The following is a 17,889-nucleotide window of genomic DNA, read 5'->3' as shown; positions in this document are numbered from 1 at the left end:
TTTTCCTTTTAAAAGTTTTAGGTCTTAGCCACGGCGACTAAAACGTCCATTTCCTTTACGATAAAAACGTCCTTGTCGTCTGCGATTGAAATGACCTTTTCGTTTGCGATAGAACTGATTTTTTCCTTTACGATTAAAAGGACGTTTTCCTTTGCGATAAAAATGCCCATTTCCTTTGCTCAATGCGTGTCCTTTTCTTTTGTAAAAGCCATGTCTCTTTCCTTTGACATACACATTTCCTTTCCCCATGCCGTGTCCTTTTCCTTTGACATACACATGTCCTTTTCCCATGCCGTGTCCTTTTCCTTTGACATACATATGTCCTTTTCCTTTGACATACATATGCCCTTTTCCTTTGACATACATATGTCCTTTTCCTTTGCCATAGCCATTACCATGATATTTGCCATTCCCCTTTTGATATAAATAACTATAGTTATAACCATGACCTTGACCCTTTTCCTTTTGATATCCATAGCCAGGTCCTTCGACTTTTCCTTTTTGATATCCATAGCCATAACCATGACCTTCCTCTTTCCCTTTTTGATACAAATAACCATAACCATGTTTAGTGTTGTTTAATTTTTCGTAGCCATAACTATGAACTTCACCTTTTCCTTTTTGATATCCATAGCCATGTCCTTCGCCTTTTCCATTTTGATATCCATAGCCATAGCCGTATCCCTCTACTTTTCCTTTACTATAGCCGTAACCATGAGCTTTACCTGTTCCCTTTTCATATCCATAGCCGTATCCCTTTCCTTTTTCTTTGTTATAACCATAACCATTACCCCCGTCTTTTCCTTTATGATATCCATAGCCATAACCATGGCCATATCCTTCGCCTTTTCCCTTTTGATATCCATAGCCCTTTTCTTTTGAATAGCCATAACCATGAACTTCTCCTTTTCCCTTTTGATCACCATAGCCGTAGCCATATTTGAAATCACATCCTAAATAAAACAATATTTTTGTTATTAAGTTAGATAAAGTTGACCCTAATTCATGTTTTAATAAACATATAATGATCATATATTGGAAAATTTAAGTGCAATGTCAGTAAATCAATATTTGAGTGAGAAAAATCTAAAATAATACAAAATTATTGAGGCGAAAATATCAAAATACTTCGTATATTCGTTCATAATAGACGACTGATTAAGGTGGTACATAACACTACAGGGAGATAACTCTTAAAAAATCAGCTGAACGTTTTAATCACATTCTATTTTAAGGTAATATTTAGTTCCTAAATGATCAAAATTAGAATTGGTCAAACTGCTATATATATACCATGAAATTATTCCGAAGAAGTGTGTGATTCAAACTTTTAAAAACTATATTTTTGTCAAAAGGTCAAAGAAAATATTTTCTCAAAATCTTAAACAAGCCAAATTAATTTTAGTCAATGTGTTTGCTACCACCTTAAATCGCAAAAAAGGATATGTGGGATATACATAAATGATTGAGCAATCAAACGACAAAAAACTTCCAAGCGACGCCAAGAGGTCAACATACAGTTTTCAACAATACATTTAGCGAGGTAGCTATACATTTTGTCATCGGTTGAATTAAATATGAACATCTACCAACAACATCATATTCTCAACATAAGACAACTACTGACTAAGAGCATGCCCATGAATAGATGGGTAAATGTGATTTAAAAAATTCGCAATCTCTTTTTTAACTCGACTAGTGGGCAAAATAAATGTACATATACATGCGATATGGGCTTTGTCTTTGTTATAGGCCGTACAGCGACGTTTAGTTTCCATTTTTATTTTTGTTTCTTGTCAAATGGGCAATCGTCGTCGATATTCTTTATGTTTATATACAACACACATCAGTAATCAAATAGCCCTTACCAATAATTTATTAAAAAACTGTCGGCAAACACAAGAATTTTAAAAAGCTAAAACTAAAGGAAAGATTGACAGTTTTCTTTTACCTTGTACGAAATAAAGGTAGTATAAATGAACCCCTTCCTCTTGGAAGACGTCCGACCCTCCATGCCCTTTAAAAATGTAAACTGAAATTGAACCTTATTCGGTTGGTTGGAAAAGAAGAATAAATATAACAATACCTCGGCATGCTTTCATACATTTCCATCTGGTGGCAAATTGGTTTTTGTTACCGTTACACCCCTTGAATTTAAACCGGCGACATCTCCCTTTTCCATGGTCATAGTAATATTGAGTTTTTGGATAACAATATCTTCGTCTACAACACGTTCCTTTGTCTTTCTCTAAACCGCACTCTAAAAAGATGAGTATTAAAAGATGGGAGTTCATTTCGTAGGAAACACTGATAATGAATTACATACAGAAAGGGTGAATAAAATTGATAATGGAGAATGGAAATTATATTATAAAAAGAAAATACAAAAGAAACAAACTCATGTTCAAATGTATAAATGAAATTTAAAAAAAGTTGATTGAAATGAAACAGCTGCTTATTTTAAATCGGTTAACTGTATTGTAATATTTTTGGAATATAGGAATATGAATGATAAAGAAACTGAAATCATAATCAAATTTGAGAAATTTGTCCTGTATGATAAAATAGAAATCTCAATTGTAAATTATTGTCGAATGGTAACTAAATGTTGTTAAATACACTTACTTGGATGACATCGGTTACTGGTCCTACCACCTTCAGCCAAGCAGATGACCAATACCAATAGGATTGCTACACACTTCATGTTAGACCTGTTGGTATTGTGGTCAGTCGAGTTGTAAGATAGATATCTTTATACTCAGACAGTGTGTAACAGCTGATGACAGCTCACGCAGATAACCAACTATAACGTAAAAGGAAGTTTTTTTTTACATCTTTTGTCAGCTGAACACGTGTAAAGTTCAAAAGCTACATTTTAACATTGTAAAGTGAAACCTAATGCAAAGATGCTGATATAGATAAAATCGAATTGGAAGTGTTGGCGATTCGAAAAAGTTTAACCCGTATACCAACTGCTTTTGTTAAACTTCAAAACATTTTTTTTTTATCTCATACAGGTAGGTATTGTTAACCCGTTTTTCTTTCAGCTTCCTGCTATTTGTGCAGCAACAGGTAATCATTGTAGTCAGATAATCATGCAACCCAAACCACCTCCAAATCTAAATCATTGCAACTCCAATATCATATCCATACAATCATCATAGTAATGCGGGTAAATATAGTTATCCCTATTCGTCATATTGTATTCTTTTTTTCTCGATTCATCATGCATTCAAGCACTATTAATCATTGGAAAAACTCACAAACGAAAAAAAACCCCAGGGTTATAGTATGATACGCCAGCCGCGCGCTTTGTCTTCAAAAGACGCATAAGAGACGGTTAAATAAAATAAAAGTAAAAGCATTAAAACGCGACACTTTAGGAAAGTTGTGCCCAGAACGACTAAGACAATATATGCCTTTGAAGCACGTTTCTTGATATATCTACATAAGAACTATTCATGTGATAAAATTACATTGAAAAGCAAATTATAGAAAAAGCCTTTAGCAGCCTTTAAACAAAATGTGAAAAACTAATAAACAAGAAAGGTTAAGCATACTGTAACTATGTCATATGGGGTACCGACTGGTGCTAGTGTCATTTGTAGCAAATAGGTAGAGGTAAACATTGTGTATATGATATCTTTATTCGTCAAAATGGAGATACAATCAAGGTCTTATTTTCGTGGACAAGTCAGAAATAAATTAAATAAATGATAAACGTTTCGGAGCTTGGCTCAGACACAAAATATACTCATATGACGACCGTCGGGAGAATGGCGCAGACACAAACATTCACTGCCAATATACATTTTAAACATTTTAACTGTTACAGTACTTTAAATTGTGAAATTATAGCCATTCATTACTTGGTTGATACAATTTTTTATAAATATCATAATAATGATGACTTAAAATATGCATTTCTGCCTGATTTTACATAAGCAAAAGGAACATAAATAACAGCATAGCTTTGTGAATTTTATTAGTTACGAACTGATGAACTGTTTTAATAAATTATAATTATAAGAAAATCGATATTTGTCATCATCATAGGATAGTAAATAGACGAAATATGTTGCTAAGTTAAGTTTTTTTTCAAACATAAATCAATTATCATATAGCTACATGTACGTGTCCTTCGCATGTTCACACCTACATGCTATTATCGCTTGCAAGACAACAGCTTGAATAAAATCATACATGTATATGAATTGTTAAAAGTGCTGAACTGATCGAATTTGATGAATAAATTCATAAACTATAATTTCAAATTTTAAGAGGAATAAGATATGAAAACTTTTGGTTCTGAAATACATGTGGTCTGCTTTGCATTCTTAAAAAGAGAAATTGGAAAAATATTGTTGCTGACATTAGATTGAAATAGCATTGAATGAAGAAACTAAATGCCTTATAGTCAAGAAAACAATTTCAATATAATTTTCTTAATGCTTTAATGTTAACAATAAACAAGTTAAAACAAGACTAAATCTTATTTTCAAATCTAGAAGGAGAAAAGTGATAAATGGAACGTTGAATTAAAAATATATAATGCCTATTTTGCCATTTGTTTTTGGTGAAAGTCGCCTTTTGTTGGACTCTGCCAAAGCAGACTTTACGGTCTATTTTCCATGGACTTTTTGAGGTCATCTCAACAACAAAATTTAATTTTGTCACTATCATCATTTCAAAATGAAAGGAAAGGAAAGGGTCATTTAACAACATTAATATGAAAGCTGTCATCAAGTTATGCGAGATTTTAGAGAACACAATTTGTATAACATGTCTTCCCAAAAAAGAGGAAAGAGATCCGGTCTCACACAGGTTTTGGAAAAGAAACTACTTAAGTTAGGATGATTCAAATAAATATGTATATTTAAACTTTCTTCAATGCTAAATGTATTGTAGGGGGATAATGGTTGGGTTCGCAACAATTTATCTCACAATTTTGTACATTGTTCAAAATGGTTATAATAAATGCACACAACAATTTCTTAGTTTACAGTGTAGGAAAAAGTACAGCGAAATAATGCGTTGACATGTAGCTAGTCCTCGTTAAGATTCGATTATAACTTTTCTTATCAATACATTTTAATATTGATTATTTATATTAAGAGAATGTACAAAAAATTATGAATAAAAACAAACAAATGAGTCAACACTTTGTTGACAAATATTACTATATCACATCACGAACATCATATCTACTTCCACCAAGACAAGAGCAGAGATACTCATTCAACATAAATGAACTAACACTTCTTAATACATGTATAGATTTAACAAATCGCTAAAAAGAATAAACAGTTCTTTACATAGAATGAACACATCTATTGATAGTTTGTACTATAAAGTTGAATTGTACTTCTTTAAGATAATTCACGCCGTTTTTTGTTTTGTTTTTTGTTTGTTTACATTTAATGGCACAAGTTGAATAACCTTATTATAATATCTTCCTGGTACGTCCATTAGACAACACATTGTCCAATAAGCATAAAGACTTGATCAAAGGGAATATTGTAAAAAAATCTATTGTCACTGCTGGTTCAAATTTATAGAATGTTGTTGTAGTATATCATGTTGATATTTAAGTATCACAAACTCAATGCAAACATATTTTCGAGTGCTCAAACGTGTTTCTGGCATGACCAAATAAGACCGATCAAGGCCGCAAAATGCCAAAAATGTCATCGGATTTAGATAAAACGGAGTGTGGTCAACTTAACACGAAGAAGTTGCAACCTTAAAAGTAAAAAACTCACTTAACGAATTAAAATAAATTGGCAAATTGAAAATTTTTACAGCTTTATAAAATAATCTTGACAAAGTTTCATTGTCGAAAACTGAACAAAGAATAAAACTTTTGAAAAATATTTTGAAGAATTTAGAGTGACGAAAATGTATATATGAACAATTGAACACGAACCTAACATAGTGTTGAATTCTTTAGTCATGAATTGGCATCAATACATTTAGGAGATTTGATATTTCGACACTTCTAAGTTTTCTCTGGTCTCTAAACAACCTTGGACAATTTAATGATTACCGTTACTTGAATTACATTCAAAATATCAAGGGCATGTCATGATTGTTTACACTGGCATTCCAAACTATGTTGTACTTAAGGAATACTATGTTTCACTGTGTTGTATTGCTGTCGTATACCATATCATAGTCATTAGTTTACACATCTAAAAATTTCAACCGAATACAAGTGGCATTAGAACAAAGTCCAACAGATCCAATGTGGCATTGTTTTCGTGTGAAAAAAAGGATATTTAGTTTTTCTTTTTTACTTTATTTATTCTTACTATTTTGAGTCTTTTTTTGACTGACCATTCAGAATATTTGTATTGGTCTACAATAAATTACCATTGCTAGAATGTAATACTAATAACTTTCATTCATTTTTCTTTTTCTATCCGAACTGCCCACATTGAGAAAGACCTCATGCATGATTGACCATTTTTCTGTTCCTACAAACGCCTTTGATGTTAGAACGAACACATTTAGAACTTCAATAGAGCTAAGACGAGTAATCGTTAATATAAGGAGATGTGGTATAATTGCCAATGAAACAACTCTCCACCAGACCAGGCATAAAAATAAACAATAATAGGTCAACCTACGGCTTCCAACAAAGAGCGTAACCCAAACAGCATTGTCAGTTGTAAAATGCCCGGAAATTACAAGCGCAAAACAAATCAAATGAGAAAATTAACAACCTGATGTATAAAAAAAAATAAGAACGAAATTCAAATGCTAGTATGATATTATACAGCAATAAACGACAACCACTGAATTGTAGGACAGAATGTGGCGTGGTCAAACCTATTAGTAGGCACCCTTATAAGCGAATGAAAATTCTCATTTTAAAATATTGTTCTTTATTGGGCAAATATTAGTAAATACATATTGTTTTGAGGGATAGATAAAACATCGTTCTTTTTTGTTAAATAAGTACAAACATGTTTCAAAAAATATAAGCACCAGTTCAATAACGTACAACTGCCATACTTTCATTTTCTCCGAAATCTAATGTAAGTTGTATTTTATTTTTACCTGCTCAGTTAGTGATTTCATAAATTTGATTGCGTAATTGTAGTTTCTAGTAAAAACTATAAAAATTGATCGCTAGATTAAATTTCTTATATTTATTTTAAAAATATAGTGTCAGAAATAATGTGTTGTACAACTGTATTTTAAGCAGTTTGAATATGAACTATTCTGTGCATTTTTTAGAGTTAAAAGGAACAGTCTGAAAAGAAAGCAGTTAATATCCTCAGACTGAGGTAATCTGACATCAGTCACATTAAAGATGCAACAAATATTTTTCAGTAGCTTGACATTCTCGTCCTGGATATGCATGAAATATTCCCCACAGGATTTGTTTAATCTGTCATTTTTTTTTTTATAAAATCCTGATAGACACAAACAAAAAGAAGGGAAGACAGAGGAGAATTTTTTTTTCTTCGTTAGCATTAACAAAATTTCCAACGATTTGGTGTAATCATCCAGCACAATAACTACGTCTGCTTGTTTCCAGTCAGTGGTTATCATACTGACAAATGAGCTATGCACGCCAGTCTTTATTTTGTGTTGTAGCTTCAAACAGGATAAATGTTTGTTTTTACTCCAAACGATGACCAAACAATCGTAGCGGGTTTAAATGCTTTAATAGGCACCGACCTTCACCCTTATCTGAAACAATAGTGTAACACCACAACATACATGTAGAAACACACACTATGAAATATCAATTGAAACGGCTTATCTCAATCGGAAGACATATATTAAACACAAGTGAACATACACTGATATATTTGTTGGACTATATTTTGGAGAAGTTGGTTGCTATTGGTTGTCTTTGTTTTTGGTGATCCGACTGTTGGTGGTTATTGTGGATGTTTGTTCTGCCCAATTTTATCTTATTTGATGAGGTTGCAATTGCTTTTACCTTTATTTTTATTTTATAAGTTTGTATACTTTTTTTCTGTAAACTGGCGTGATTTTATATGGCAAGAGAGATAACTACCACCAAATAATAGAATTATAACTGCGAAAAGATTATTGCAAGCTCCGCACTTTATACAGAATCAAATACTTAAAACAACCATATTCAATAATTTTACTCTTCATTTAAGTAGGGCTCCATGTAAAAATCATGCAGCCATCAATAAAATGGTGATACATGAGTCAGAAAAAATGTATGGTGCTGCATGCTTGAAATGAAATATGGATTGCTAGTAACTTATACCTAGGTTTTTTTCTTCTATAATAGTATATTTGAAAAAATATTAGGCGTTGTATTTTATCTATAACCATAGTGATATCCTTTAGAAATGTGCCATAATTCATCACCAAATAAACAACAAACCCCTTTTATTACATAACAGATTTTGATTTTATAAAAACTATAATTGTAAACTGCATTTATAAGATGCGTCAAAATTTGTGTAAATCCTTTGTTTATGAAAAATTCATTAAAAAAGTTTTCAAATTTTCCCTCAAAAACTATCAAAAATATCTTAAACTGGTAAGGAACTCAGAAAGTTTAATAAGGAGGATTGTTAGTCCCCTATATTACTGTTATTTTAAACCTATCGGTTAAAGTATCAAAATATACTGAAACACAATCATTGTGTATTACTAAGTAGATTTCTGGTTTACAGCCATGTCTCAGATTATATGTAGTAAATCGTTTCTCTACTTCGCATGGAAGATATGATACTGAACCCAATATTTTTATTATCCATAAAAAACGTTTTCAATAGGGAGATTTACAGGGATTAGACTTTCAACTGCCACAACCAAATTTCCAAATTACCAAAAAAATTAAAAACGTAAAATATTTCGACGTCATATTTGTATAATCTGTATACATATAAACCCATCATAGATACCAGTATCTCACCGTTCATGCCAGTCGTTTTTTAGTGTCCACTTCTGCATAAAAACTCATCATGGATACCAGGATAAAACTTTTGTAAGCCAGACACGCATTTTGTCTACAAATATAAGACTCATCAATGAATAACAAAAGGCCAAATAAAGTACGTTGAGCATTGATGTTCGAAAATTTGGAAGCGTTTTGTCATACTTGTAAATTTAGGTAAGCATGCCTATTGGGCTAAAGGTTTGATGTTCCCGAGACAATAGTTTTAGGCGCCTTAATTAACAAGAGCATCAACATTTTAAAACAAAAACGTTTGTGTTACGGTTTTACATCTTGAACATTGAAGTTAGTATTGTCTGTATGATTTTGGGGCAGTTTAGTACAAATTTTCACATAAAGCTACAGGTAAAGTCTAGATCTATTTGAAGAAACATCATGTTCAACTCGAGACCGTATTATCAAGTCCAGATAGCAATCAACAAACAGTCAGATCAGTAGATATTTCATTGGGTATTTGTTTTATTGCTGTTGCGTTGTCATCACAATATCTAATCAGATGAGTGGCCAGTCCTTCGGTACTGACATGATTAATAATTACCTTTTTCAAGTTGCCCGTTTAAAGAGTAACAAAATATTTAAGAGACACACATTTTGTGCACTATATGACACGTTTTTATCAAAATATGTCGTTCTAAACATGTTATGGGGGACAAAGTGTTTGAACGGTTAAGGATTGTATTAAGCACAGACAAAATTGTTTTATTTCTGATCACTTTAATGTTAACATTTAACAGTCACTGTGTTTAAATTCAAGACATGTATACAACTCTTTTTTTATATAAGTGGATTTAAAATCATTCCAAATTTAGTCCGAAATTACTCTGACGTCCAACGGCTGTTTTGCCAGAAAAGACGGGGCCGTGGGACCTTAGAGCTCGTCCCATATCAAGAAGTGGATATTTGCCTATCCAAAATAGATGCGCTGCTTCGTCGCTTATGGTGATCAACAGTCAATTAAAAAATTATGTGTTCTTTTTTCATAATTGCAGTAAACAGATTCACAATAATGTCAACAGATAACAGTTAATTAGTCAATTACAGTTTAAAGCATCAATGATCTTAAATATTTGCCACTTTTGACTAAAATATAAAGGCACAGAATCGAGACATCGGAGCACAGAACTAGGACCTATTATCTAATCACCAGCACAGCGCCAGGACAATTTCGTTTAACGAACCTGCACGACTTTTGCAATAAAATATTGTTGTAGTATGCTTTGCATGGTACTGATGACGTATCAGAGAAAAATTAGGCAACAAAACAGTTACAATGTAAACAAACCCACCAGCACAGAATCAGGACCCACCAGCACCCGTCAGGACCGAATCACCAGCACAGAACGTTCTCTCGCAGAACAACCTTACCCACCGTGAATGTTGTGATCTATATCATTACACGTTTTGGTCGAAACATGTCGTTCTAAAAATGTTTACTGGGACATGTGTTTAGAAGTGTGATAAGGACTGTATTAAGCATATTTATAAATTAGTGTTTTATTTTTAAGCACTTTAGTTTTAAAACACATTTAAAAGTGTTTAGAGTCAAGACATGTGTACAAAGAACTTTTTCTTCTTCATAAGTGGATTTGAATTATTCCACAGAGGATAGAATAAACGACTGTTTAGGTTATTCGTGTTCACATTCAGTGTTTTTTTATGTTTCTATGTTGTGTTTTGTAGATTGTCTCACAAATTTGATTATCCCTTAGGTATCTTCCGACTCTCTCCTAGCGAATACGATTTTTGTTTACTTAGATTGCATCCACTGACAAGAAATGTAACTTGAAGTAGACATTCGATTAAATAATGGGGACAAGATTTAATGTCAATTTTTATTTAAAATTTAAAAAAGATGCTTTTACAAACGTTTTCGGCAATTTATATAAGTTTTCAAAAATCACACCTGTTCCCGCCATTTAAAAATTAAATATGTCATGCGTCTGGTATCGTTTAATCGTCAGAAGCAAACTTTGTTCTTCCTGGTTGAAAACATGGCGTTATCTCAGGTAAATGTCAACTATTTTTAATCATATTAATACATACTTACACTTACAAGATTAGTATTGTAGTTTATGTGGTCTAAAAGTTTTAACATACGATATTTGATTTCCTGTGTGAATAAAGCAATGACAGTTATCGACATTATACATGAAAAATCATAAAATAGATTAATTTGAAAATGATACACACAATAATATAAAACCAAAAACGTCAACTACGTAATATCCTTGTTTATGTAATGTGAGGAAATACCAATGATGCGTTAAAAAGATAAATCAAAGACCAAAACAATGAAAAAAGAAAAAGGACTAACAACAGTAAAAGTACTATGTTTATTACTTACAAAAAACTAATTTAAAGATTTGCCAGCAATCTCCCGACCAAGAAATTGGATTTAACATATTTCCATCGAAGGATAATCTATTTATGTCCGCTCAATAGTGGCATCAATCATGTTGTACTTCTTCCACATATATTTTTGTTCGAATCATTTGAACACTATGATACTACTATTTTTTTTCTTTTTTGATGAAAAGGATTTTATTCTACCAATATATTTAGAAAATATATTAACCAGAAGTCAGATTTCACCACAACTAAGCAATGAAGCCATTTTATTGTCGGGTTATAAAACACTATTCCGAAGAGATCGAGTGGGGAAGGCAAGGGGAGGTGTTATAGTATATGTTAAAAATAATTTGATGTTAAAAATAATTTGAATTGCACCGAAAGGAGATACTAAATATTCTGTGATGTTAAGTGTATATCGATCGAAGTTAGATTCAAGACCAAAAAATATATGTATGGGACCTTTTATGTCCAACCTAACAGTAGTCCACACGTATGGGATAACATAGAACAGTCTATCGACCTTGCCTTATCGTGTAATTAAGATATCATAGTTACAGGCGATGTTAACACCAACCAGTTAAAGAACACCACTAATGATAGAATTAGCATGATTAAAGCACAATTTCTAACCCTTTCAAGATCCGGAGGTTGTGGATGCTTTATCCTCTTTGCATGACAAATATGTCGTTGTTCCAGCAGATAAAGCCTCCAATAATATTGTCTTCATATGTAAAAAACATTATTTGCAATGTCTCACTACAGAGCTTGGAATTGATAAAACTACTGGTAATCCTACATTATTCTTTAACATCATTCACCAAGGACGAAATTTTACGAAATCATAAATCTGTCCTTCTTTCTTTTGGTATAAACATCAAAGAAAACGAAGAAAACTTGCCCTCATTATACTGGATACCTAAATTACACAAAACTCCATATAAAGAACGATACATAGCTGGTTCTTCAAAATGTTCGACTAAACATCTTTCTAAAGTACTGACTACTATTCTTTCTACAGTTAAAGATGGGCTTCAAAAATATTGTGAGGAGATATATTCTACCAGTGGTGTTAACCAGATGTGGATTCTCAAAAATTCCAAAGATCTACGACATAGCCTTCGATCACAATCTTTTCAATTTTGCAGCAACATAAAAACTTTTGATTTTTCTACGCTATATACTACTATTCCCCATGCTCAGTTGAAAGATCGACATCACCATCTCATAAAACAGAGCTTTTTCTATAAAAATGGGAATCGTAGATACAAATTTCTTGTTTTGGGTTACAATAATTCATCTTTTGTGAAGAATTACACTGAATCTTCCAGAAAATATACTGAAGATGATATTATCAAAATGCTGGACTTTTTGATCGACAATATATTTGTTGAGTTTGGAGGATTTATATTTCAACAGACAATCGGTATTCAAATGGGTACTACTTGTGCACCCCTGCTGGCTGATTTGTTTTTGTACTCGTATGAAGCAGAATTCATTCAAAACCTTCTAAAAGACAAAAAGAAAAAGCACCTTGCGAAATTCTTTAATTTTACTTTCCGATATATTGATGATGTTCTATCATTGAATAACCCATACTTCAGCCAATACTTACATCTCATATATCCCAGTGAACTTGAAATTAAGGATACTACTGATACTAGAAGGACTGCTTCATACCTTGATCTTTTCCTCAATATTGACGTAGATGGACGACTTCACACGAAAATCTATGACAAACGGGACGATTTCAACTTCCCAATTATCAATTTCCCATTTCTCAGCAGTAACATACCAACTGCCCCTTCGTATGGTGTTTACATATCACAATTGATACGTTATTCACGTGCTTGTTCACACTTTACGGACTTCATATACAGGAGTGTGCTACTTACGCAGAAACTTCTCCAACAAAGTTATGAGGAGGACAGATTAAAATTGACACTCCGTAAATTTTATGGACACCATCACGAATTGGTGGATCCATACGATGCGTGTTTAACCAAACTAGCTAAGGACATTTTTATCACATGGTAGATTGTGGTTTGTCATTATGTCGTCTAATCGTTTAATTACCAAACGTGACTTATTCCCGATTGTGACTGTTTTGCTGAGTGTGAATTCGCATCACTATAAGACGTGTTACGGTACTTGTCTATCCCAAATTCATGTATTTAGTTTAAATGTTTAATGTTATATTTGTAATTCTCATCGGATTTTGTCAAATGTGTTGACGTCTTTTGTATTATATTTATGTGTTATGGAAACAAAAATTAATCACCGCCGTCATTTATTAGATTTAATTTTGGTCAACATAATCTGTACGATAATTTACGTTTGAAGTTGGATTCACAACAAACTACACACATATATATATTATAGTTAATTGCTATTAATAAGTATTGAAATATGCATTGTGTTTAAATGCAATATCTTTAATCAATCCTAATTCTATCTTACTTTTGAGATATAGTTTTTCATATGTGACGTAATTTTTCTGCTGTTTCAGAAATTTCATATATTCAAATGTGACGTAATTTTTAATGCCTTTTCACCATCAAATGTCACGTAATTTTTATTTCCTTTTCACCATCGTATGTGACGTCATTTTCATAATTTACTGCGTTGAGGCCTGGAATGAGTCGGGTGTGTCTATTTTGTGTTGGTCATTCATTATGTATTCATGTTTGTTTTATGTAATGAGTTAATACTTCAGTTTCATTATGTATATCTGTTATATTCATTTGATAAAATTTACTGTTTGCAATAGCATTAATTGTTTTAAATAATAAGGATGTTCTTATCCCAAGCATAAACACTTAGCCGTATTTGACACAACCTTTTTCAACTTTTGATCTTCAGCGCTGTACAACTTTGTACTTTTTTTCGCTTTCGATCTTTTATATCTGGGCGTCACTGGTGAGTCTGGTGTGGACGAGGCGCGTTTTTGGCGTATTAAATTTTAAACCTGATGCTTTTTGTTATTCATTAATCATGTGTTTCTTTGTCTAATACGTTTTCCTATTTATTTGTATTGTAGTCCTGTAATATTATGTTGTCATTTCTATGTTTTATTTAACATTGCCATTAAAGTGCGAGGTTTGGCATGCCACAAAACCAGGTTCAACCCACCATTTTTTCCTTTAAAAATGTCCTGTACCAAGTCAGGAATATGGCCATTGTTATATTATAGTTCGTTTCTGTGTGTGTTACAATTTAACGTTGTGTCGATTGTTTTCTCTTATTTTTGAGTGTATATTGACATTGCGATAAGACGTGTCACGGTACTTGTCTATCCCAAATTCATGTATTTGGTTTGATGTTATATTTGTTATTCTCGTGGGATTTTGTCTGATGCTTGGTCCGTTTCTGTGTGTGTTAGTTACATTGTAGTGTTGTGTCGTTGTTATCCTCTTATATTTATGCGTTTCCCTCAGTTTTAGTTTGTTACCCCGATTTTGTTTTTTGTCCATGGATTTATGAGTTTGAACAGCGGTATACTACTGTTGCCTTTATTAATCTACATCAACTTATTTCCGACCCAACTTATATTACAGAACACAGTTCTTCACTTCTTGTTCTTATTCTAGTTAATAACCCAGTTAACCTCATATTTTCTGACGTCAAGGTCCCGTTACTTGATCAAATACGATACCTGTGATAGGTATCCTTACCAAGCCTTGAAAATTACATTAATGTTTTAAACGTAAAGTATACATGTATGATAGAGGTCACTTGGCGAGTCCTTTTTAAATACAGGGGTAACATTAAAATATTTCCAGTCGGAAGAAAATTTGCCAACTGATAAAGACAAGTTAAATAATCTGCACAAAGGGTATTTCAAAATTTCATATGCTTCCTTTAGAAGTTGTGGGTTTATACGATCTGGTGTCGATGCTTTTGATACATCCAAAATCGTCAAAATGTACCTCGTACTATCATATCAAATAGAAGGCTAATTTTGAATGTATCAGGGTATCAGATGTCACTGTTTTGCAAATGAATATTAACGTGATTTTTATTCAGAAAATCTGATGAAATTGCGGTGATTACGTTTATAAGTATATACATATACATATAGAAAATGCCTATTACACATAAAAAAGTTAAGCTTGTCTTTTAACTGAATCTCACAAGAATGATATGCGAATTGTTATTTATTTCAGGAATTTTAACCATGGCAACATTCATTACATTTACATGCGGCGTGTGTGATTCCCAGCATATCACTAAGGATGCAGAACATTGGTGCCCTGAATGTGATGAAGGTCTATGTCGTACCTGCCTTCTATTCCATAACTCGTCCAAGATTTCACGAGGACATGGTGTTATCTCCATAAAAAATTATATAAGATTACCACAAAACATTCGAAGTATACGTCAGCACTGTCCAGACCATGATAGAAAGTACCAGAATTATTGTCCAAATCATGACATCCCCTGTTGTCCATTCTGCATATCAACAAGCCATAGCGAATGTAAAGGGTTACAAGTCTTAGAAGAAGTCGTGAAGACATCGGAATTGTCCAGTCATTTCGAAGACATGAAACTGACATTAAGAGATCTAGAGAATAACATTGATAGAATAAAGATTGACCGCGAGGAACACCTTAAAAGTATTCAGGAACAGCGAAACAAATTCCAGAGCGAAATCAAGCATGTCCGCCAACAAATAAATTCACATCTTGATAAACTTGAAAGGCAAGCACTTGAAAATTTAAAATCTACTGAATTTAAAGTCAAAAGCCAAAATGAATCTATATTAAGCAAACTCGCCTGCAGCAGCAGAGAAATGAAAGAATTGGAGAATATTATTTCAGCAATGACTGACTATGCCTCCGATTTAAAAAGGTTTCTTGGGAGGAAACAGATTGAAACAGAAGTAGCAAACTCAGAGAGGTACATCACTTCTTTGGAAGAGGATGGAAGTCTACAACAAGTTTCCCTAAACTGTAGTATTGACAGTAACGTTTCTGGAATTTTATCTTCTATTTCCTCCTTTTGCACAATATCAACTGAACTAAGTAATCCAAGTATTCTTCTCAAGAAAGAAAAAGAAAAGCAGGCTCAGATCATGACTGTTCAACCTTCAGCTCAGACATCTATTCACGATACAAAGATACAGATGATACAAACCTTTACATTACCGAAGGGAAGCAACACTACGTTTATAAATGGATGTACAATAAACCAGTCAGGAAAAATGGTCTTTGCTGATTATAATGTTAATCAGAGACTTATCATTCTGAATGCTGATGGATCTGTAGACGGCGAAATACAACTACAAGTCCCATTTGATGTTACGTCTATTGACAATAGAAGTGTCGCGGTCATCCAACATGAACAAATTCAAGTCATAGATTTGTCATCTAACAGGATAGAAAAGACGATTAAATTAAACAATTTGGTTACATCGGGAATTTCTTATGGACAACATACGTTATTTTATTGTGAACCTGGAAAAAACATACATATGTTAAAGCCGACAGATGGCAGTCACCAAAATTCAATCGATATAAGTAATGAATCAAAAGGTACGTACTACATGTATGTAGCATTTCATCAAAATAACTTATATTTGACAAATAAGACAAATCATACGGTCACATGCTACAAAGTTTATGGGAAGAAAGTCTGGGAATTTAGAGATGAAACTGTTATCTGTTCGCCATGGGCCGTGTCATGTGACAAATACTCCAACGTTTACGTGGCATCACTTGGAAACAACAGCATTGTGGTTATATCACCCGACGGAACACATAGTCGGACATTGATAAGTCAAACGAATGTTTGTGCTATTGACGTTGATAAAGAAAGAAACATATTAATAGCAGCTGGTTTTCAAAGTAATACTGTTAATGTTTACAAAATAGAATAGTTGTACCATTTATCAAAATGAATTAATTTTTGTTCGTATTTAGTTGTTTCTTTATAATAGTAATAACAATCTTATTTCCGATTGATGTTCTTAAAAATGTATTTTTTTTATTGATACTTTACAATGAAAAAATCGTCTTGACTTTAAAAACTTTAATAAATCAAGCAGGATTTTGACTAAGAATATAATTTTGACTAAGAATATAATTTGCTGTTATAAAATTGTGTTAAATTAACGATGACACTATTATGATATTATGTAATTTCCTAGTGAAGGTAATTATTTTTTTCAATACGTAAAACACAATATTGAGATATCAGTTGTGGTATAATTGATAAATTTTAAGTTCTAATAAATTCCTTGTCATTAGGCAAACAGTTCTGTTGAACCAGTCACTGACAGTCAAATATTAGTTGGCAGATTTATTGTCTATTAATAAACTGTTTTTCCATTTGTAGAACGAGTTTCTTCAGGATTTGAAATTGTGATCGTCTAAAGTCATTATATGCCGAACATTTATTAGGGGTAAATTCAGTAAAAAATCTCCCATTAACTTCAATGTAAACCTACATGTTCAATTAAATTCATAACTTTTTTACCTTTACAAATTAGAAGCTTTCATATTCCATTCATTAAAGTACAAATATAGCCCCATTTTTTGCAACCATGAAAACATAGGGTCATGCGGCATTTTCGGGCCTTCCAC

The 17,889-nt window shown here is 32.4% G+C and overlaps 2 protein-coding genes across 2 annotated transcripts; one reads left to right on the top strand and one right to left on the bottom strand.

Moving 5' to 3' along the window:
• LOC139520616 (uncharacterized) lies at window positions 1–2,810 on the bottom strand. The gene is made up of 3 exons (XM_071313434.1): window positions 2,626–2,810; window positions 2,087–2,260; window positions 1–953 (listed from the first exon to the last, which is right to left on the bottom strand). Exons 1-3 carry the CDS (start codon window positions 2,702–2,704, stop codon window positions 25–27), a joined length of 1,182 nt encoding a protein of 393 aa, XP_071169535.1. The 5' UTR covers window positions 2,705–2,810; the 3' UTR covers window positions 1–24.
• An 8,075-nt stretch (window positions 2,811–10,885) lies between these two features.
• LOC139520614 (uncharacterized) lies at window positions 10,886–17,564 on the top strand. The gene is made up of 2 exons (XM_071313433.1): window positions 10,886–10,962; window positions 15,472–17,564. The coding sequence occupies exon 2, from the start codon at window positions 15,483–15,485 to the stop codon at window positions 17,181–17,183; it is 1,701 nt and encodes a 566-aa protein (XP_071169534.1). The 5' UTR covers window positions 10,886–10,962; window positions 15,472–15,482; the 3' UTR covers window positions 17,184–17,564.
• The last annotated feature ends 325 nt before the right edge of the window (window positions 17,565–17,889 follow it).

The sequence above is a fragment of the Mytilus edulis genome, chromosome 4 (assembly GCF_963676685.1).
Source record: "Mytilus edulis chromosome 4, xbMytEdul2.2, whole genome shotgun sequence".
Taxonomy (NCBI): Eukaryota; Metazoa; Mollusca; class Bivalvia; order Mytilida; family Mytilidae; genus Mytilus; species Mytilus edulis.
The sequence above is the reverse complement of the archived record's forward strand: the minus strand, read 5'-3'. Positions and strand labels throughout refer to the sequence as shown.

What these genes read in the sequence shown, in the direction of transcription:
- LOC139520616 (XM_071313434.1), bottom strand. Translation starts at nt 2,704, where the DNA reads ATGAAGTGTGTAGCAATCCTATTGGTATTGGTCATCTGCTTGGCTGAA. An exon ending in CAGTAACCGATGTCATCCAA is followed by an intron (nt 2,261 to 2,625) that starts GTAAGTGTATTT and finishes TCATCTTTTTAG; the next exon opens with AGTGCGGTTTAGAGAAAGAC. An exon ending in ATGTATGAAAGCATGCCGAG is followed by an intron (nt 954 to 2,086) that starts GTATTGTTATAT and finishes TGTTTTATTTAG; the next exon opens with GATGTGATTTCAAATATGGC.
- LOC139520614 (XM_071313433.1), top strand. Translation starts at nt 15,483, where the DNA reads ATGGCAACATTCATTACATTTACATGCGGCGTGTGTGATTCCCAGCAT.